This window comes from Talpa europaea, assembly GCF_964194135.1.
Source record: "Talpa europaea genome assembly, chromosome: 9".
NCBI classification, from domain to species: domain Eukaryota; kingdom Metazoa; phylum Chordata; class Mammalia; order Eulipotyphla; family Talpidae; genus Talpa; species Talpa europaea.
The window spans coordinates 37613792-37636590 of NC_140076.1; the positions used below are offsets into that span (position 1 = coordinate 37613792).

The 22799-nt window shown below is 43.7% G+C and overlaps 1 protein-coding gene across 2 annotated transcripts in view; it reads left to right on the forward strand.

The window, feature by feature from the left end:
* The window catches only part of SLIT3 (slit guidance ligand 3), a gene marked incomplete at its 5' end in the record, with an annotated part of 602061 nt that overhangs the window by 390249 nt on the left and 189013 nt on the right, over nucleotides 1-22799 (forward strand). For both annotated transcript variants that reach the window (XM_084244368.1, XM_084244367.1), the window contains one exon: nucleotides 7951-8022. In XM_084244368.1, coding sequence (XP_084100494.1) covers nucleotides 7951-8022 — 72 coding nt within the window. The remainder of the gene's footprint in view (nucleotides 1-7950; nucleotides 8023-22799) is intronic.

The window sequence follows — 22799 nt, forward strand, 5'->3', positions numbered from 1 at the left end:
CAAGTTGCTGCAAATGGCATGAGCTTAATCTTGTTTGGTCGCTGAATAGTATTCCATTGTGAACATATACCACATCTTCTTGATCCAGTCATCTGTTTTTGGGCATTTGGGTTGTTTCCATATCTTACCTGTTGTAAATAGATTTGGGTAGATTCCTAGCAGTGGAATTGCTGGGTCATATGATAGCTCCATTTTCTGTAGTTTGAGGAACTTCCACACAGCTTTCCATAGTACAACCCCTTACTACTTTTATTGTCCATATTCAGCTTGCTTTACTCATTTCCTTTAACCTCCATAACTTAATGCATCTGAGTTTTCTATCTCTAGGACATCTCCCCATAGAGAAAGGCTGCCCACATTGTTAACAAATCATTGAGCAAACCAATACCCTAACTCTAGGGTATTTCAGCCTTTTGTATCAGCTAGTAACTTCAGTCCCTGGAGGGGCAGGAAGAAGGTGGGGGAGACATCTGGGGGAACCTGAGATCCTGTAGTCTTGCCTGAAGACACCTTCCCCCTCCATCACAGCTCTGATATGCCTCCCCAGCCTAGCTGTTCCATCTGCTCATAACCGCCCTCCAGTGATTTCTTCTTCTCCTAGGAAATCAATTTTCTATGAAGCCCCACCAGGAATGCCCTACTCCCAGTCAAGCAGAGCCTGCCCTGGATTTAGAGGAACTCAAGGAGAAAGTACTTCATTTTCCTCTGCCACATACCTGGGATCCCAGGGATAGCTCTAACCATCCAAGACTTCTAGGTCAGCTTCCAAACTTGCCCCTGAGTGGCTTTCTAAAATACAGATTAGATATTAGTCTCAGTCCCTTTGTCTTCTCTTACAACTCTATCAATCTTATTAATTCCTGTGTCTCAACACTTGAGACACAGAAAATCTTTGCAACTTGGACCAAAAATTTTCCCTAAAACATACTTAAGACTCTAAGAGTAGAAAGATGCTCTGTTTGTTAACTTCATATTCATAAGGCAGAAAAAATTATTTGCACTGATATGCTGCGTTCAAATAGCAAAAGCTTACCTGCTTGTCCATATCCAAGGTGCTTATCCCAGTTTCACAGAAATGCAAGTTGAAGCTCAAAGAATAGAATGTTTAGTCTTAAAGATGCAGAGCACAGCTGGGACATGAACTTCACACCTAATCCCAGGCACTGATCAGGCCACCCATGTTAGCAAATTTGTCCCCAGGGCTTCTGATTCAGTATATCTGGATGGGTCCCAGGAATCTGCATTATTTTTTTCTTATTATTGGAAATTTCTCATCTGTGTAAAAGTCAGGTGCCTTTGTACCCTTCCTTCACCCAGCTAAATAAGTACCAACTCATGGCCAGTCTTACTTCATATACACCACTGTCTGCTTCCCTTTCATCCATATTTTTTGAAGCAAAATTCAGGCATCATCATTATATCATCATTATTTCAGTGTGTCTCTCTCAAATATAAAGGCATAAATCAAAGGAAATATAACCCAAATACCATTTATTGTATCTAAATTTTATTTCAACAGAGACCTGTATTTTTCCAAAGCACTATTAGTAAATTCTGGTAGGTTAGAACAAGAGCCCTGCAGTCAGAACAGGTGCCCTGGGCCATACAGACTCTTAATGGCATCTTTCAACTGCCCTGATTTTTCTCAACTGTCCACTTTGAAAGACGAAACCAGAGTTTTTAGTAAAGCAAGTCTGCTTCCCTGCGGGTTCAGACTGGCATCACCCTCCCCCACCAAAATAAAACTCTAAATAGATTTGGGACCTCAAGTAAATCAAAGTCATGAAATATGTTTTCTTTCGTTGGTGAGTAGGAGCAATCTGCAGTGTGAGTGTGAGGAAAAAAGTTAACTGCAGCTGTTATTTTTGAAGGGTTAGATGTATATTTCACTTTCCTATAGGTGAAGGGGGTCTATTTTCTTATACCTGGCATCAATGAGAATGCAAGTCCAGAATGACAGAAACTTAGTTCTTTTCACTTCTCTATCTCAATGTCTGACATACTGAAGCACATAGTAGGTGCTCAACCCATTTTTGTTGTGTGTACTAAAAACCTGAACTGATGATGTTTAATCTGAATGGTGTGGCTGGGACATCTCTAGTGAGCTTATCTGAGATGGCAGAGTGGAACAAGCTCTTACTAATCTTTCAATCACTTTCTAACATCAGGGAAATAAGCAATATATATATATATATATATATATATATATATATATATATATACCTGCTGTAATGAAATATTCAGAACCGAACTGGAGCAATGGGAAATAATTGTTATCTGGGGTCTTTTTGTCCCCCATTGGCACTTTGATTCTCTGAACCCCTGAGATGGGTGGCAGGTCTTTCAGGAAATGATACAATGACTCTGCTGTCATCTCCCTAGGACAAAGGATGCCATCGACCAGACACCCAGCTGGAGGTACTAGGGCTTCTTAGCCAGGGACATATGCTTGGGGCTCATTTGGTTTTGACAGTGACCCAACTGCAAATATATAATCTTGCTTATTAAGATAAATTGCCTGCAGAAGAGATTTACCTTTTAAGATAAATCCTCCCTGAAGTCTCCATTGTAAAACCCCCAGGGAACAATTTTTCCTGTGTGATTGTTCCTCCTGCTGTATAAAATAAGGTAAGCAAAACAGTGCCTCTCCCTTTAGTTCCCAGAGCAGAGTGATATGCCACAGAGTACTATATATTAGTTGTTGAGCGTGAGGCAAGCGGCGTTCAGCTTTATTTATACAGGCTGGTTATATTGAAAGTACAAAAAATTTTAGATTTATGGATTATCGATCAAAAACTTTTTTAAATCCCTAAATGAGTTTTGATGGATACCTAATACAAAAATGGGCAGGTTTCCTCCCTCACAGTGGCTGAGAAAGTAATTTTAATGGTTTATCATGCCACAGTGAATGGTAATCCACTGCCGAGATCCATATTCAATATTTCCAAATAGAAATGCTTTTAGATCATTTCCTATTTTAATTTGATTGATTGGGAGTGGATGGACTTTTTTTCTCAGTACAGAGGGTTTGAGGAAGTAGAAAAGTACCAGATCGGGTTGTTCCAGTATTCTTTGATCAGTTAACTTCCCCCTGTGGCCTCTTGGTCTTTGGTCCTGAATATGTCACCTCTCAGGAGTGAGTTTTTTAATCTTCTGAGAATTTCCAGATTCAGGAGAATTGTCTTTAAAGCCTTTTAATGAAGGCTTTAGGTGGGACCGCTTGGATTCCCTTTACCGACTGGCTCCCGTCTCCTGCTTCTTTGCAATTTGCTACTAAATGAAGGTCAAAGCCAAGAACCTGTGAAGTAGTCGGTCCTTGCGCGTGGTGCTGGAGTCACTTCATGCAGTGTATGGAGAGCTGGTGAAGCCAGAGCATTTGCATTGATCATGGGGAGGCTCATCCAAAGATTGGCTTAATTCAGGGCTGCAGTGGGCCCGCTCCCTTGTTCAGAAACAAGCTTTTAGGGTATTGGTCTAGAGCCAAAACTTTACCTAATTGTCCTTTCTTCCCCTTCTCATCCTGCTTCTTTCTTCCCTTACTGGTCCCTCCCAGAAGCACTTTGTCAATCGGCATTTAACCCTGACTCCTTGGCTCAGTGTGTCTTTCACAGAGAGCTCAACCTAAGTCACACTTTTACTCCTGAATCAATCTCTCCTGTTTTATCTGGAAAAATCTAGAACCAAATATGAACACTCCTGTATAGATTATAGTTAAGGGAAACTTTACTACCTCCCTCAGGTTGAAGAAGAAATTATTAGCAATTTTGCATTTTATTCTCTGCAGAATTTTAGGCATATATCCTGAGGATGACAATAAAAGATATTTTTGGTACATCCAGGACTAAGTAGGGGAAAAGTCTAAGAAATCAAAGCAGCCATTCATTGAATGCACCAGGATTCCAGGTCCTCCATGAGGTATACAACTTGCATCAGCTCATTTCATCCTTATGATTTACCTCTGAAGTCATTAAAATTAATACCCCACAGTAAAGATGGGGAAAACAAGGCACCTAGCACTTTAGTAGTCTGCAAGACCCTACAGTTAATAAGTGGTTCCACCCATTTCAGAAACAAGTTCCCCAAGTGCTGGGGAGCATTCAAGCCCCATTGTGTAGCTTCCGAATAATTTGAGATTGATATTTAAGAGTAAAGCATCAACTGTCATTTAACCTGGATAGGATTGCTGGTAGCATAAATGTGGCCCAGACAAGTGCACTATCTCCACCTGAGCAAAAAGAGACCCTATTCCTGCTCCTTGCCTTGCAATCTTGCCTGGTAAACATGGGTGGGTTGGGGTAGGTAAGGGTGGGAACTGTCATTCACTGTTGCTCTGAGAACAAAGCATGCCAGATATTGCAGGGAGAGGCCCAGGAAACATTTCAAGAGCTCCATTGGAACTAGACAACCTTTCAATCCATTTATCAAAGTGTCTGCAGTTCCCGTTTCAAGGTAGATGAAGCAATAATAAATTTGCAAAGAAAGTTAATCTGTGTCCAAAGCATTTTAGTAAATTAAAAAAAGGGGGGGAGGGTTGGCTGCAAGGGGGATGTATTGGTTCTTGCCAACTCCTATTTGACTTACTGTCTCCTTGATAAGTCCTCCTTGCTCTTGTGTTTTTGGATGGAATAATCGGTCAGTTAATCATTTTCCGGAAGCAGGACGATGCACTTTAGCTAATGCAGTTCTCCGTTTCTTTCAGAATTCTAATTATTTAAAGAGGCATCCATACCCCTCCCCAACAAGAAAGCCTTTCCACTAACCATCTCTTTTTATTTTCCCAGAAAATATTCCAGTACCCTTCTCACCCCTTCATTCATTTCCAACCTCATACATTTTATCCCAGGTTTAAAAAAAAAAAAAAGGAAATCCTTTCCCCTGATCACTTTTGAGCTTTTCTCCCCCAGAAGGGTGAGACTCTAAACCCCCAGCAAGCAATTGTCAGGAACTAGTCTCTCTAGCTCTATGGATAGACTTTGTTATTTTTATTTGTCAGCCAAAAATGGTGGCTTCTGTCTCTCTCAAGGAGAGTGCTTCACAATAGCTCGGTGTTCTGGCATCACGCTGGGATAAACACACTATTAGGAACCATCACAAAGGCCCTGAGATAATTGTGAAGGGACAGTTACCGAAAATGAAGCACCCAGCCCTGAACCCTCCTCCACGCCCCATCAGTAACACCATTAAAGCTGTCAGATTGTCAACCCACTGGAGGTATTTATGAAATCAATATACAATCCTGCAGATGGATAACGGCAGGATTGTTAGCTGGAGAAGAGAGACGCAATGAAAAATAAAATTAATAAAATTTACAAGCAGATTGTCATGGGGAACAGATAAATTCCCTACAATCTACTGTTTTGCTCAATTGTGGCAGAAGAAGGCCACTTGGGGAGGTGGCAAGAGAACTGGGCTGTAAATGAGGCTCCTAAAGGAGGAGCAGGACTGAGTATATTTACAGCCAGAAACCCAAGTGTTCGCCCCACCAAATGCAGGATTTTGCCTGTGCAAATGCTTTTCTGATAGGACTTCCAGCAACACCACCAGATTTTTCTGCTTAAATATTGCTCTTCTTTCTTCATCCCACTGTATTGCAAACTAGAACCTACCTACAATTACTGGGGGCGGGGGAGTTCCCATTATGTTTGGGGTGCCTTAAAATTTATGTGTTACTGGAATATGTGGCCCTACTTTGGCTTCCAGGCATGGTTAGAACTGACAGTTCTAGACCTCACTCCTGTTTGCACAACCCTTGACCCTGATTTTCATGATCATCCATTTCCCAGAAGTTGCCCGATCTGTTTCCCAGAGCGGCCAAAGATAGCCGCCTGGCCTGGGAGGGGCTGGGAGTCCCAGAGACTAGGCTTCAGTAGGCAAAAAAGACTGGGACCACTGTGTCTGCTGCAGCCTTGGGTATGGCCCAGATGCCTGTGGAAATCACATTAGTTGGATGACAGGAGCTGGGCCCCCTTTTCCTGGAGGCTGATGGAGAGCAGAGGAGTGGCCTCGGTGACACTGCCTGACCTCTGCTGTCATCGTGGGCTTTGTTCAGTGCCCTGGCTCCAGGCTGGAGCCCTGCTCATTGAATCAGGCCCAGTCAGGAGAGTGCACCCGGACTCACTGTGCATAGATTTACTTATATCAGCTGCAGACAGAGGAAACTGGATTGCAGATGGGGAGCACCCTGGCACTCATCTTGTGAGCCACCAGTATTTACAGCTGCACCCTGCCCCATGCTCTGAGCCCGGCTTTGGGCATAGCTGTGGCCACAGACAATTCCCAACTATGTTGCATCCAGGAGCTCGTGGCAGCTCATCTCAGCAGGTAACATGGATGCAGACACATGGACACCTCTCTCTCGCTCACACTGTCTTTCCTGCCACTTTGCAAAATGTTTGTTTGTATGGCCCAGGTCTCAGTGGTTAGCTGAGCTCTGTTTTCAAAACTATTTGGCGTCATCAGTAGCTCTTGCTGAGGAAAAGTGGTGTGTGTGGAAGTGTACATTAGTACTCACTGTCTCTGGACAAGTCAACAATGAATGATGTGTTGATGCCTTTTCCCAGGATGTTTTCCTTTGGGGACTTTGTACCAAGGAAGTTGCTAGACAAATGTTCCCCAGAATTTGTGGATGGAATATTCATCCTTTTGTTTCTTTAAATGGCAAATAAATAAATACCCAACAATGTAGGATCATATAGCCATCCACACCTTTGAGTGATATATAGCCATTAAAAATGTTGGCGTAGACTGCTGTTAATAACATGGACAGCTGTTCTCAGTATAATTGAAAAAAGAGGTTTTAACAAACTGCACTAGGAGATCATATTGGTGGCATTTATATATAGTGCTCATAATTGGTAGCAATAGTTATGTCTGGGTAGGTAAATTTTTTACCTTAATATGTGTGTATGTATATAACTTTTACAATCTGCAGAAAGCACGAAGAGCTTACTGTGGCTCTAGCCCCATCTCTTTGCACACCCCTTCTCCCCCACCCCCCTTCTTGGAGCCTCTTGAGCCTGCAACTGTGCACAACTGGCACCAGTTAAGGCAGAACATGAAGTTTTAGCGGGACCACCCTACAGGCCTAATGGGTCTCTAGGGATTGATGGCTCACTGAGATCCCAAGCAGGTTGAAGTCTGAATGAAAGCAAGTGTGTGTGTTTGTTCTATCAAAAATAAAAGCAAAATGAAAAAACTGCATGACTCTGTGGAAAGGCAATTGAGGCTTGGGGGGATGCTTAAAGAAAAACCTGTGGCAAAACGTGGTTTTGAGCCAGTTGCAAGACCCAATGCTTTTCCCCTTACCCTCTGTCCTCAATGCAAACACATGCTAGATGGGGGCGGGGGAGGGGGAGGGGAAGATGAGGACCACAGGGACAGCAGAGGAACCCCATCTTGCATGGATTTGTAGAAATGCTATTTGATTCCATCCTGCCTGTCGCTAGATGAACCACGCAGTCCCCCTGAGGTCTCTGGTTCTCTAGGATCAGCCAAAATGGCTGTCCCCCATTAGAAAATCAGAATGGCCCTGCTCCATACCAATCCCAGATGACAAAGGCAGGAGTCCCTGAAAGATAGAAGATTGAGTGGTGTTGACCCTGCTGTGGGGGAGGGACTAAATGGGGGAGGGGGCCAAGGGTCCTCTGTGGGAGGTGGCAAAACAGAGACTTGGGTGGAGAGTGTGAAACAAATAGCCCAGCCTTTTGGCTCGTGGCCTAGAGGTGCGAGACCACCCACAGAGCTTGCCTGGAAGCAAGTGGCTCCGCCTGGTAACCATTCCAGCAAAGGCCACACTTGAGGGACAATGTGAAGGCTTGTAGCAGCCTGGGGCCTGAGACTGAAAGGGCCCCCAAGCCCATCTGACTGCAGAGGGTTTTGTTATCATAATGAGATGCAGATAAAGCAGGCCTTGCTCCCTCTTTAACTTCCTGTGCCTCTTCTCTTGTCTAGAGACCTGAGTGAAAACCAGATCCTGGGCATCCCAAGGAAGGCGTTCCGAGGCATCGCTGACGTGAAGAACCTGTAAGTGATGTTTTTGTTGCTTTTGCTACAGATGTAGGTGGCTCTTTGGCCAAAGTCTAGAGGAGAGATAGAGCAGGGAGGTGGCATCACCGTGCTGTAAGGCATCTTGGTCCAGGTACATCTGAGACAGATTGAAGGATGTGGTTAGTGGCTTCCAGGGAGCACACATGCAATGCCAGGATAGCTCCCGAGACTTGTTCTTCCCTGGGTGTTCAGCTGTTCTGTGGAGTCCCTGAGCTGGGTCAGAGCCTGGCCCCACAGTTGCCTGGCCTGTGACTTAGGACTCAAACTCAGCTTTTTCCTAGGTTATTATCTTTTATAAAACAAAGATGAGAGCTTTGTGTGTAGCTTGTATTTAGCAAGTGTGGAACAAATGAGACTTGATGGTGATGGTAACAATAACGATGATTAAGATCACAACGGTGAAAATGTCAGCGTCTTGTGAGAGAGCACTGGGACTTGTAGCCCAGCATCTTGGGGAGACATTGCCAGATCCACTACTCTAGGCACTTGCTTGGCTTGTTTTTGAATACTTACTGATTCATGGGAAGTTTCAAAAAATAGTCAACAGGCTCATATTCCTGCTCATTCACTTGTCTCCCAGTTTTAACAGCTTACATAACTGCAGCACAGGAGCCAAAGCAGGCAACTGACAGTGGTTCGATCCACAAACCTAGCCTGCGGATTCCTCGGCCATGCAAGCTCTCGTCAGTGCGTGTTTGCGCGTGCGCCAGGGTTTATGCGCCTTTGTCACGTGCAGATCCTGTCACCATTGCCACCATAGATGCAGAACCATCCTGCGACTGCGTATTTGAACTTGGCAAATAACCTTTATCATTTCCCACCTGGCCTCCGTTGTTGGCTGCTGGAGTTCTCCAGCCACACCTCTGTGTCTGTGTGGTCTGCATATGTGTTTGGACAGGGGTGTAGGAGAAGGGCTGATTTGTCTGCCCGCTGCCCCTCCTCCACGGACACAAATCCAACTTGCATCTTGGAGGCTTTTTTAAAAACCACTCTAGCTGTCCCTTTTCCCTGTAAGGATGGCAGGGATTTCAGTGTACCAGGAAGTGGTTGATGGCTTCCAGATACAGGCTGGCTGTCTGCCTCCCTGGTGGCCCAGAAATCAGTGGGAAGTTTTTGGTGTTTAATGTGCAAAGCACATAAGAGGACAGAGGCATCTTGGGTGAAGGGAGCAGGGGGGGAGGGAGGACTAGGCAAAGAGGCTCTTGGGCAGGAGGCTGCCTACTGCTTCCTCAGGGAAGTTTTACCCAGGAGGGAGCAGAAGAGTGGATGAGGTAGGCAAAATCTCAGAGAAAGTGACTTCAGATTGTGCACAGAGACCCAAGCCGAGACATGGTGTTACAAAGCATTCCAGAACAGTGGGCAAGAGGAGGAATACAGATACCCTTCAAATCCCCATGGGTCAGCAGTGAGAAAATTGAGGCTGAGAAAGGCAGTGACTAACTCGTATCAACCAGCTTCTTGCTGACCAGTCCCAAATTAATGTACATATAAAAAATGGCGTATCTGCCCCATCTCATGGCTCTTATTTAAATAGACCAGGTAGCAAAACATCGTACCATAGTCACGGATGAGCAGGGCTGCATCATTAGCGACTACATCTCTGATTCTCAAGAAAGGCATTAAATGTCTCAGTGCTTCTCAATTGCAGCTGGGGCTTCGGGGGTTATTGTTGTTTTCCTGTAATATCTCTAACTTCACAAAGGCCCAAGGACTAAAAGGTTCAAGGAGCTGCAAACACAAACTCCTGTGTCATTGAAGATGGGCTGTCAGGAGGCGCTCCTCTTCCAGGCCGAGCAAGCAGGTCTTCCTCCAGGGCCTGGACTCCACAAGGCTTTTCCTTTTGGTTTATACCCAGTGTCAGCATGTGGCCCCGGGGGTGGGAGGTGGGGGAGGGAAGCGGGGAGAGGTGTGGGGAGAAAGCCCCTGCGTAAAGGATGAATTAACCAACTAAACCAAAGGATTGATGACTGTGTACTTCACACAGTTCAGTCAGCTCGCACCTGTTGGGCAGAACCAATAAGACCCAAAAGTATAATTCATGTTCTCAGGTGGTTTACAGTAAAACTGGGGAGCAGGAATGCGTGTCAGTGAGAGAATATGTAGTAATAGGTCTATCCTCATGAACTTGGACAAATGAGTGACTGACTATGCAGAGAAAAAGGCTCTCAGAGTGGGTGGGGGTGTGTGTGTGTGTGTGTGTCTGTGTCTCTCTCTCTCTCTCTCTCTCTCTTTCTCTCTCTCTCTCTCTCTCTCTCCCTCCCCCCCCCAGCTGGTCCACACCGAGTCTCTTGCTGTAGGTACATTGCTTGACACTTAAGAACCCTACTAGAAAATGAGACTGGAAATTATACCTAACCTCCTAGGGTTTTTGTGAAGGTTAATAAAATAATGCATATGGATAAGGCACTGCTATGTCTGACACAGGGAAAGTACTTGGAACGGCCTGTTATTGCTGCTCTACCCCTTGGTTGTTCTTACCAGAGAAGCTGGCCCTGAGGGAGATTTAGAATCAAGTATGGCAGTAAACTTGTATACATACCCTCAAGCAGAGACGTCTCCTGGAAGTGAGGGGATGGCAAGGCAAGGCAGAATAATGGGGGATAAGATTAGAAGGAGAGGGGAAGCCAGCCTTGCCTGAGAGGATGGACTTCAGACACAGGTGCTGAGAACTGAGATTGAGGTTGGCTTCTGGCCTGGGGAAGGTCATGATGAAAACATTTATTCTGGCAGAGGAACCTAGGGCAGGAGAGAAACTGAAAAAGGAAAGGCCAAGGCAGAAGATGAGTCTCAGTTCCAACATGAGGGACCAGACTCTCACTTTGGAGAAAGTAGTCAGAAGGGGAAGAGGGTGTCCAAAAGAAAAGGCTAAAGGAGACCAAGCCCACAAAAGCAAGTCAGTCAATGAGTTACTAGAGGCCATGGAAAAAAAGAGACAAATGATAAGTTCCAAGAGCAGATGAAATAGAAACTGATGGCAAATTCTCACAGCCATTCATCCATGCATCCATCAAAATATTTTTTGAGGTCCTTCCTGCTAAGTGCGAGTTCTGGGGGCAAACTGTAGAAAGTAAGAAATATAGATCTATGAACCCTGCCTCCTCATTGCTTCTGCTCCATGGAGGTTGGAAGGTCTGGAGAAAGAACCAGGCTGGAAAGTCAGGAATTGGGTTGTAATCTTTCCAGGAGTGATGCCAAGTCTTCCACGGTCAGTGTGGAGGGAGGGAGGGACAGATAGATGGATCGAGAATCTTCTGTGTATTGGAAAGATGATGAACCTGACACCCCATCTTGTTGTTCCTACCGGTTAAATGTCTTTGGTCTCTGGGCCACAGCTATGTCTTTTGGTCTCAGCTTCCATGGTTTTAATAAGAGGAAGTTCAACTAAATAATAGAACCTTAAAAGAAAATGTTATGTGGGTAATTGGAAACATAGGACCAAAGCAGAGGAGCAAATCCAAGAAGGAGAAGCTTCTGGGTGGAGGTGATCATTGAAGTTGTGCATGGAAATTGAAGCTGTGCATGCACTAGCACATGCAAAAGAGGAACTGCTCCTTGGAAAGGAAGTTCCTGTTAAACCTTTTAAGGGAATGTGCTTCCTCCCATCAGACCCCAAGGGCGGTCTCTCCTGTGGACGGTCTCTCCTATGAGTGAGGAGCTGCAAGTTTTAAATATCATGGCCCTGACACAAATGTGTTAGAAAACCACCTTCCAATCCCCTAGACTTCTCCACCCCTGGGGGTGAACTCAGAGAATAGAACACCTTCCTACTATTACCTTAAGTCTAATCGGAGAAGACAAATGATGGAGTATCACACTAAATGATATGTAACATGACAGCTGCTTTGACCCATCCATGACACCTTCCATTTAGGGCTGAAAAGCAAGGATTATTTTTTCTGTGATTTTGTAGTCTTCTCATGGATTTGAAGGGAAAGCCTGGGATTCCCATTTTCCAGATGATAACATTAAATCCTGAGCAGTGCGTGTAAATGGAAAAGGTCAGAAGACTCCATTAGGCCTAGGCCTCCCCACCTCACCCACCCTTAGTGATACATCCACTCTCTCAAGAACACTCCAGAAACACTTCTGTCCACCCAAATCCCCTCCCACCAAGCCACACCCATGCCAGAAAGGACAACAGAACCAGGACTGCCACGCCTGATTCTCTTGGGCCAGTAGTAAGTGTGCCACTTTTATCAGAGCCTGGCCGGGAAGTACAGGTGGTGCTTGGTCCTTGTGGGTATGGGGCGAGTCTCCAACATAAGCTGGTGCTGAAGGGACTGGGCACCCCACTCCCCACAGGCAGCAGAAGGCCCCTAATTTCTTCCTTTTCCTTCCAGAGAGAGAGTAAATTAGCTAGGGACACCACTTCCGAACTTCCTAGGAGCTGGCCTCACTCCATTGCCTGTCTGGAAGGGGACGCAGGCTGTGTTTAAGGAGAGACAGGCGGTAGGATGGGCAAATTGGTCTGGAAAAAGGGACCCTCAGAGAGACTGACCAGTCCACAGACTTACGTAAAGTCCATGTGCCCTTATTAAATGCCTGCCGTGCCCATGCTAGATAAAGACACAGTGAGAAGGAGAGAGGAGGAGACAGAAAGAAATGGGGTGCGATGGGAAGGTGAATGAATAATTTGAAAGACATAAGAAAAAAGAAATGAATAGGGGCAAGGGAAAGAGGTATGACAAGCCACAATCCAACAAAGCACAATAAGAAAGAGACAAAAACCAGTATAAAAAAAAAAAATGTCCCCTTGCCCTATCTTTCTCAGCAGTTATGTTTTCCTCTGTTTTTCAGTTTCTATTTGCGAGAACTCTGTAGGACATGCATTCCAGAAGGGAAAATCAATAACCCCTGTCTCTGCCAGCTAGCAGAATTTGGAATTGACGGTTTCAAAACAAAGCTGGGCAGGCGGCCTTTGTGTTCTCTGCTTAGTCTGTGTTGCTGCACTGCCCGCGTCTGCCCTCCCGCTTCCTGAGATTAATGAGGGCTGTCTCTGGGCGGTGAGCAGGCAGGATCTTGTGTGAGGATGTGGAGGGGGAAGGGACGCGGAGCACGCGTGCCTTGGTAGCGTCTCTGTCTGCTATCTCAGCAGCCGTGAATTCTGTCACTGCACCTGGACCAGAGTCCACGCTCCCGCTCATGCCCTCAAGACTCTACACGGTCCAGGTCCTCTTTCATTCATATCATGCTTCCCAAGCTCCATCTGATCTTTGAACATCTCAAGCTCCTCCCTGTCCCCGGACCTTTGCACTTGCCACTCCCTTTGTGTGGGTTGCTAGACTCTTAGACTTTTGCAAAATCCCAATGACACCTCCTTGGCATGACCCTCCCTGAGCTATCAAAAGCAGCTCCCCACTCCCTTCTGTCCTTCCTCTCTATCCCATTACCTAGTCATCTTTCTCCAGAGCACTTACGGTCCTCTGAGATTATCTTGCTCATTATTTGCCACCCTGTCTCTGTATGTCACACGGAATGAACTTGGACACAGGACCTACCTGTCCCAATCCCAGTGGAATCCCCTGTGCCCAAGCAGCTCATGGCAGAGAATAAAGTAGGCTAGAAATGCAACCACTGAAGAGTTTGCTCATTCATTCCTCAAGCATTTGTGTGTGGCCTGTACATAAAAGAAACTGTGCACAATTGTTTAAATGTTTAATATGAAAATAATAGTATAGAAATAAGACACCCCCTTGCACTAAAAGAACTCACAATCTCAGAGCAGATTAGTAAACCAGTTGCTGCAGGACATGGGCTAGGACTCCATTGAAGGGAACGACAACAGGGTGGGAAAGTTCCAAGGAACAGGCCTGATTCTGGCTTCACTTAGTAAATGACATGAGGTGACTCTTGAAGGATGAGTAGAGTTCATCCCAGGGAAAGGCATTCCAGGGAGAAGGAATAGCATGTGAAAAATCACCAACCTGTGGAGAGGGACAGAGGTGTATGAAAGAGTTGATGTTTGTCAGAGAATTATAGCTGGAACAGAGCAAGCAAGAGAGGCAATGCAGAGAGATGAGGCAGGGAGTGTGGAGGGCGCCTTCAATGCCATGACCCACAGAGAAACAGGGACCCATGGAAGGGCTTATAAAAGGGGAGTAGTGTGATCAGATTCCATTTAAGAAACACAACTCCAGCAACAGTGAGAGGGTGCTGAGAGGAGACTGAAGTCAAGGTGGCCAGCAAGGGGACTCGGTGCAGCCCAGAGACGATGCGGCCTGAATCAAGTGGGCAGAGTGGGGGGGCCACGTCCAGATGCAGAGACTCACAGGCAAAGCCAAGTGCTTTGGGGGCTAACTGGCAGGTTACCCAAGTGCCCATACCAGGGTTTGTCAGGCAGAGGCAGAGGAGCCCCCAGTGGGACTTCAACACGATAATGGTGCCCAGTGCTCACCAAGAAAGCCACGCTATGTCTTGGAAGGAGGATTTGGGAAAATCTGCTCACAGCAGCCAAACAGATGCTGATTTATCAGCTTTCTGAGATGCAGCAGGAGTTCCAGCCTTCCCTCCTTTACATTCCTGGCTGAGTGTGTCAGATTCAGAAGAGCTGCTGGAGGAAGTTGGATGGGACCCCAATCTGCTAAGTGCCACCCAAATAAGCTATCTAAGGAAAGGGATCATATCAGCCCAGTGCACGCCCTCCTTCCCCCTTTCTATTCCTCCTTCCTCCCTTCCTGCCCCCTCCCTTTTTCATTCTCTCCCTCCCTCCCTTCCTTCTGCTCTTCCACTTTTGCATTCTTCCTCCACATGTCATTGACCATATTCTAGCCAGGCCCAAAGCAAATCCTGGAAATAGAAAGATGAACAAGACAGTCTCTGCTCTGGAGAACATTTTTCTGCAGTGGGAGGCAAGCAGATAGGCAACGAGTGTGTATAATATGATCAATACAGCCCTCCAACACTCTTCTCTATCTGCCCATGGCCAACAATGTAAGTGCTCAATAAATATCATTGATTTATTAAAGCAAATCCCCTGAAGTAAGAAAAATAATAAAAGACAGGTTAATTGGACTCCATTAGTCTAGAAAGATAGGATACAGTGCAATCCAAAAGTAAGGAGATGGTGGCGGTAAGTGCCCCCTCCCAGAAATTGTGATAGTATTAGAAGTCATATAAGTGACAAGTAGAATCTCTTCCAGGACATGATATCAGATCTTCAGCTTATACTAAACCCGTTGTGAACTTAAAATAGAACTCCACAACACTAATAGCACAGTGCCACAGTGCCATGCATACTGTTAGCTACTTACCCTCATGGTCTTGAGGATGATTGGGAGCCATGCTTGCTGCCAGAATCACAAGAGAGGGCAGTCCTGGGTGTCACTGCCCCACAGAACGTCAAAACGGAAAGTGGAGTTAGTGTGCATCCCTGTCACACCATCAAAAGTTGAAAAGTCTTTTCTCCTCTTTCATTGATGATCCTGTTTATTTGTGCTTTCTCCCTTTTTTCCTTTGTGAGCCTGGCTAGGGGTTTGTCTATTTTATTGATTTTTTCAAAGAACCAGCTCTTGGTTTCATTGATCTTTTGGATTGTTTTTTTAGTTTCAATTTCATTTATTTCTGCTTTGGTTTTTATTATTTCTTTTCTTCTACTGGTTTTGGGGTTTTTTTGTTGTTCTTTTTCTAGATCTTTGAGCTTCGAGATTAGGTTGTTTCTTTGCGTTCTTTCTTGTTTCTTGATGTGAGCTTCTATTGCTATATATTTTCCTCTTATTACTGCTTTTGCTGCATCCCATACATTTAGGATATTGGTGTCCTCCTTGTCGTTCAATTCAAAAAATTTTTTAATTTCTTCTTTGATCTCCTCATTAGTCCAATGGTCTTCCAGTAGTGTGGTTTTTAATCTCCATGAGGTAGGAAAGTTCCTTGCCTTCTTTTTATGGTTTATTTCTAGTTTGATGCCTTCATGGTCAGACAAAGAAAACTATAAAACACTGTTAAAAGAAATAGAAGAAGACACAAAGAAATGGAGAGACATCCCCTGCTCATGGATTGGAAGAATAAACATTATTAAAATGGCCATCCTTCCAAAAGCAATATACAGATTCAATGCTATTCCAATCAAAATTTCAATGTCATTCTTCAAAGAAATAGAACAATTATTGATGAAATTCATATGGAATCAGAAAAAACCCCGAATAGCCAAAGCTCTCCTGAAAAAAAAAGAAGGGAATGGAGGCATCAGACTCCCAGACTTCAAACTATACTACAAAGCCATAATCATCAAAACCGCATGGTATTGGAACAAGAACAGACATACAGACCAATGGAATCGAATAGAAAATCCAGAAATAAACCCACAGGTTTATGGTCAACTAATCTTTGACAAAGGAGCAAAGACTATGCATTGGAGCAAAGAAAGTTTGTTCAATAAATGGTGCTGGGAAAACTGGGTCGCTACATGCAAAAGAATGAAGCTTGACCACCACCTCACACCATACACAAAAATCAACTCAAAATGGATTAAAGAACTAGACATAAGACCTGAAACCATAAAATATATAGAAGGAAATATAGGCGAAACACTACGTGATTTGCACATCAAAGACATCTTTACAGACACATCACCCAAAGCAGTGATAGTGAAGGCAAAGATAAACAGCTGGGACTACATCAAATTAAAGAGCTTTTGCACAGCAAAAGAGACAATAACAAAAACAAAGAGAAACCCCACCAACTGGGAGAACATTTTTGCACCCAACACTAATGATAAAGGACTGATCACAAAAATCTGCAAAGAGCTGATGAGTCTCAACAACAACAAAGAAAATAATCCAGTCAAAAAATGGGCAGAAGAGCTTAAAAGAAACTTCTCTGAAGAGGAAATGCAAATGGCCAACAGGCATATGAAAAAATGTTCAACATCACTTGTCATCAGGGAAATGCAAATCAAAACTACCATGAGATACCATCTTACACCAGTGAGAATGGCACATATTAAAAAAACTAGCAACAACAAATGTTGGCGAGGGTGTGGAGAAAAAGGAACTCTTCTGCACTGTTGGTGGGAGTGCAAACTGGTCCAACCACTGTGGAAAGCTGTGTGGAGATTTCTGGACCTACTAAACATAGAGCTTCCATATGACCCAGCAATTCCACTCCTAGGTATTTACCCAAAGGACACAGAAACATCAATTCCAAAGAACACCTGCACCCCTATGTTTATAGCAGCACTGTTTACAATAGCTAAGCTTTGGAAACAACCCAAATGCCCAAAAATAGATGACTGGATCAAGAAGATGTGGTACATATATACCATGGAATATTACTCAGCATTCAAAAAAGATAAACACATGCAATTTGCTGCAACATGGATGGCGCTGGAAGGGATCATGCTCAGCGAAATAAGCCAAAAAGAAAAAGAAAAATACCGGATGGTCTCACTCATAGCAGGAATCTAGAAAACTTAAATAAGGGACCAGGAAAATGAATAACTATAAGAAAGTGAAAATCAAAATCAACAAAAAACTATGAACCAGAGACACTTTTAGGGGGGCGGGGGCGGGAGGGGAGGGATTGGGGTCAGAATGGGGGGCTGCAATTGTATGGGGAATATAACAATAAAATTTATAAAAAAAAAATATATATAAAAAAAATAAAAAAAAAAAAAAAAAAAGTTGAAAAGTCTTAAGTTGAGCCTTAGTCTATACACAGTTTTATAGACAGTTAAGGTCCTCTGTTGGGTCTTGAACATTCCTGTAGCACCCCACCAATAGCCTATAGTCTGCTCCCCTCCAATAGCCTGAAGCTATGTAGAGAGGTCAGGCCTGTCTTGTCACTGTTTATTTGCAAGATTCGTCCTATGTCTAATAGAGGCTCAGTAAACAATAAGTAAGTGAATGAATGGATGACTTCAGGAACAAAGAAAGAATCACTCAGATCTAGTGAAAGAACATGACTAGTTCTAGGAGCAGAGAAGAATACAAGCAAAGCAGCAAGAGCCAGGCTGGGGAAGCCGTGGTGGTTTTTCAGGATATCGGAAGACCATTGTTCTGGCTCCAAACACTTAAATTTATTGTCTGAGACATTTTTATTTGTGGAAAAAATTCCTTTTTCACTTACCACAGATATTTAACCCCCCTGACCATGAAGCCCATAGCAAGCAAGGGGTTTAAAACATGTGAAAAAATAGAATCCCATCTTTCCCGTACCAAAGGGAGAAAGCACATGATTCAGGGTCCCACAGAGTTGGGCTTAGGGGTCTTAGGAGACATTCACCATTGGACTGAGCTTCTTCCTGGAGATTTTTCATTCCAAAGAGAGAAGAAAGGAGACAGCTACTCCAGTGGAGGCCACATTTTGAGACTCTAATAACTGTTGATGTTCTGGTGCCTTATCTCACTGGAATCAATTTAGAGTCATGATTAAATGTATGAGTTTTGGAGTCAGACTTGTTTTCTTTTTTTAATTCCCACTTTGCTGCTTATGACTTACGTGACTCTGGGCAAGTTACTTAACCTTTCTGGGCCTTGGTCTCCTAATCTATAAAATGGAAAAAAATTAATAAGGAGTAAAACAGAAAGTATGTGCTTTACACTTGTGCATAAAAATACTACATAGCTTGTTTAATTCACACAATAGCCTTGCCAGGGAATTGTTTGTCAGCCTTTAGATATAGGTAGGGAAGTAGAGGCTCAAAGAAATTCAGGAATGGTCCCAAGGCAACAGAGCTAATCAGTGTCAGGCAGAATCCCAGCATGAGTCTGGAGTGCCAGTACTTTTCTGAGTACTTAGCCAGGAAAAGCATGGAGATTTGTTAAGCGTAGTGGTGTGTTGTAGGAAACAGCAGGTACAGATCAGTGGGGAATGTTGGAAGTGCATTCTCGGCCACAGCACCAGCCAAGCCCCCAGGCAGGAGCAGGCTGGGATAGCCACTATTCAGAAAGACATTCCAAGAAGACCATCAGAATTGTCTGCTAATGTGAGTTCTTTTTTTTTTTTTTAATTCATGGACTATTTTTAGAGCAGTTACAGGTTTATGAAAGAATTGAGTGGAAACCACAGTGAATTCCCACGTACCCCCTGTCCACCCTCCCCACACAGAGTTCCTTCTATCATTGGTATCTTAAATTAGTGTGGTTCATTTGTTCCCAGGTTGATCCAGTATTGATACCTTTTAACTAACGCCCACCTTTACATGACAGTTCACTCTTGGTGTTAACTTCAGCATGATTTTCTATATATTCTGATGTGGCTTTCTTATTCTGGGTTATGATTTGTAATAGGCCATGTACAGTGTGGGTCAGTGATAAAGAGGGTGCACTTACCCTACATTGTGCCCTCTCCCTGTCCCTATCAAGACCGAATATTCCAAAAGAACCCAGGTGACAGGGTTTAGTCACAGCTCTTTTCTCATCTCCTGCCTACCTGTGGTCAGCTGGATGATCCCTCTCTCCCAAAGAGTTCTGTACCCTAACATGGCAATAGGGTCTTTGCAGTTGTGATTACATTATGGGTCTAGAGAGGGATAGGAACTCTGGATTATTCTGGTGAACCAAATAAGGGTCTTTTTTTTTTTTAAACCTTGTTTATTTTTTTCACATTAGAGGATTTCTCCCCTCAGGTACAGTCATCATAGTTTTCCTACCACTAAAGTGCCCATAGTACTCCACCACGCTCCTCTTCTCCTTCCTCATTCTCTACTCTTCCTCTTCTCTTCCCCATCCCCACCCCTCCTGAATGTCTCAGATCTGTGGTCTGCTTTGGAGGGTCAGTCTTACAGTTTGTCTTTGTCTTTGCCTGATCCTTTGGTTTCTTTAGAATTCCTTATGTGATATCATCTGGTATTTATCTTTCTCCTTCTAGCTCACTTCACTTAAAATAATCCCTTCCAGGGGCCTCCCTGGTGGCAAAGGGGTTAAGCTATTGCCAGCTACTGCAGCACAAGTTTGAGCCCCAGCTGGCCAGGGAGCTAGCCCACATGACACAGCAGACCTCTCCCTGTCTCACCTGCTGCTCCCCTCAGCGGTGTATTTCAGTCAGTCTGCCTTTTCTGCTCCCCACTCTGTCTCTGGTGAATCATCTCACCCCCCACACCTCTGGCCTACACCCCAGTTCTTATATGCATAAATAAATCAATCTTAAAAAAAAAAAGAATACCTTCCAGTTCCATCCATGTTGCCACAAATGGCATGAGTTTATTTTTTTTTAATCGCTGAGTAGTATTCCATTGTGTATGTACCAAATCTTCTGGATCCACTTCTTTGACGTAGGGCATTTAAGTCATTTCCATATCTTGACTATTGTAAATAGAGCTTCTATAAACATAACAGGTTTATAACCATAGCAGGCTACAAACATAAACATGTTTCCTTTTGAATTCGTGTTTTTGTGCTCTTCTGAAGACACCTAGGAGTGGATTTGCCGGGCCATATGATAAATCTATTTTTGGTCTTGCAAGGAATCTCCCCACTTCTTTCCATAGGGGCTGGACCAGTCTACATTCCCACCAAGAGTGTAATAGAGTTCCTTTTTCTCCGCACCCTTGCCAGCACATGTTGTTTGTGGGGTTTTTTTACAGATGTGAGGTGGTATTTCATTGCAGTCTTGATCTGCATTTCCATGATGATTTGTGATGATGAATATTTTTTCATACATCTATTGGTCATCTGCATGTTTTCTGTGCAGAGGTGCCTATGTAGCTCTTCTGCCCATCTTTTGATTGGGTTGTTTTCTTTCTGTGGAGTTGTATAAGTGTTTTGTACATCATCTATATCAGTCCTTTATCAGATGTATGGTATGCAGTATTTTCTTCTGTTGAGTAAGGTGTCTCTTTATCTTGATCACTGTCTCTTTTGCTGTACAGAAGCTTTTTAGTTTAGTTCCAGTTTTTTCTCTTATTTTCCTTGCTGCTGGCGAAGAGCCCACAAAGATGTTTCTGAGGTTTATGTCATGGACTGTTTTGCCTGTGTTTTCTTCTATGGACTTCGTGGTTTCAAGAAAGACATGCTGGAAACAGAGGGAGAAAGTCACAGGAAGTAAGGGACACACCCACCCTGGAAAAGGCAAGGAAATAAATTCTCCCCTAGAGCCTCTAGAAGGAACATACTTACCTACACCTTAACTTTAGGCCAATGAAACTGATCTAGGTCTTCTGACCTCCAACACTCTTAGAAAATGCATTCATGTTATAAGCCACTAAATTCAATGAAATTTGTTAAAACAACCAGAGTAAACTAATACAAAGAGGAAACTAATAGGAAATCAAATCTGCCCTCAGGCAGCTACTTTGTTAACCTCTTGTCTCCATTCTCTCATCAGTTAAAAGAAGTCATTTTGGGGTAGGGGAAATAAAATAAGTCATTTTGTGAACAGTGGATATTGATGTGAGTCCCAGTAAATTCTTGAGCCCACAAATAATAAGTGACTTTTCAATAATGATTAAGTTTTAAATTGCCTCTTTTAAGTTCATCATGAGATTTTACATAACAAAGAGTCCTGTTTTAAAAAAAAAATACATGAAAGGCTGGAAAAATGGCTGGACTAGATAGTCTTTCCATTCAGATGAGATTGCAAAGTGTGATGATTTTTTTATACTATCTTCCATCAGGGAGGAACTGGGATTGGTCACTGAGAAAATTCAAAGGCAGAATCAACCCAGGACTGGGTGAAGAACAGCAGAACGGGGCATCAGGATAGCACCAGACAGGTGTGCCCAGAGGCTGTACAGTGAGGATGAGGCTCAGGACTGTGCTCACTTTTCAAGGGAAAAAAAAAGAGGTTGGATGTTGACTGGGAGCTATTTCATGAAATGGAACTGAGAGCTTCCATAATGTCTCTTGGACATCTTTGGGGCTGGCTAGAGATTTTTGCAGCAGGTCTGAGTTCAACCAGTTTTCCTGCACAGGCCCCCTTCTGCTTGTTGTGCCAGATAAAGTGCTCTACATCTCAGGGAAATAAGGATGGAGAGTTCTTAAGGACTGGGGAGAGGACTTAGTCAACGTCAGTGCTCAAAAAGTATTTGCTGTGTGAATAAGGAAGTTGTTTGTATAGGGTGCAGAGGCTGAAATACCAACTGAGACCCTGCTTGGGGCAGAAGTCGAGTCAGGGTATCTTATATTGGAACTGGTGTTTTCCAGCCCCTTGATCAGAACTGACAAATCTATACCCACAGCGACTGCCATGTCCAAGGGAGCTCGGAGCACTTTGGCGGCTCTGTAAACAGACAGTGTATTACGATGTGTCCATTTAGAATGACAGCTAGTACTTGCCTTTGTTAACATTCTGCTTTAAAACTCACTCTATAACCAGTCCCCAGACACAAGTGCGTAAACCTAAATTACTTTTAAATGCTGATGATCAGTTCTCAGTTACAGCGTCTGCCAGGAAAACTACCTAGCCAGACAAGTAAGAACCAAGTGAATGAGGTGTGGTTTAAAGGGCTGCATAGTTCAGCAGCAGTTCTGAGATTTTATAGCTTATTAGTATTTTTAATATGGAAGTTTGTACTTTTTGTACTCTTAGAGGCAACACCATTTCTTGGGTCTGAGGATGGAATATTTGTTCTGAGATCCTTCCAAAGCCCATAATTTAATCTAAAATGTTTGTAACTACCCCTCTTTCCCACATAGAATAAACATAGACTGTTTCAAGGAAAGAAAGAGTAGTAACTTCAGACTATGACTCTCAGTAGGTAATTAGTTCTTAGAGAGCCTGATATTATACCAGATACGGTTCTTATTAATGTCTACCTATTATCTCATTAATCATCATGGTTATGATTATTATCATCAATTAACAGGTGATAAAACCAA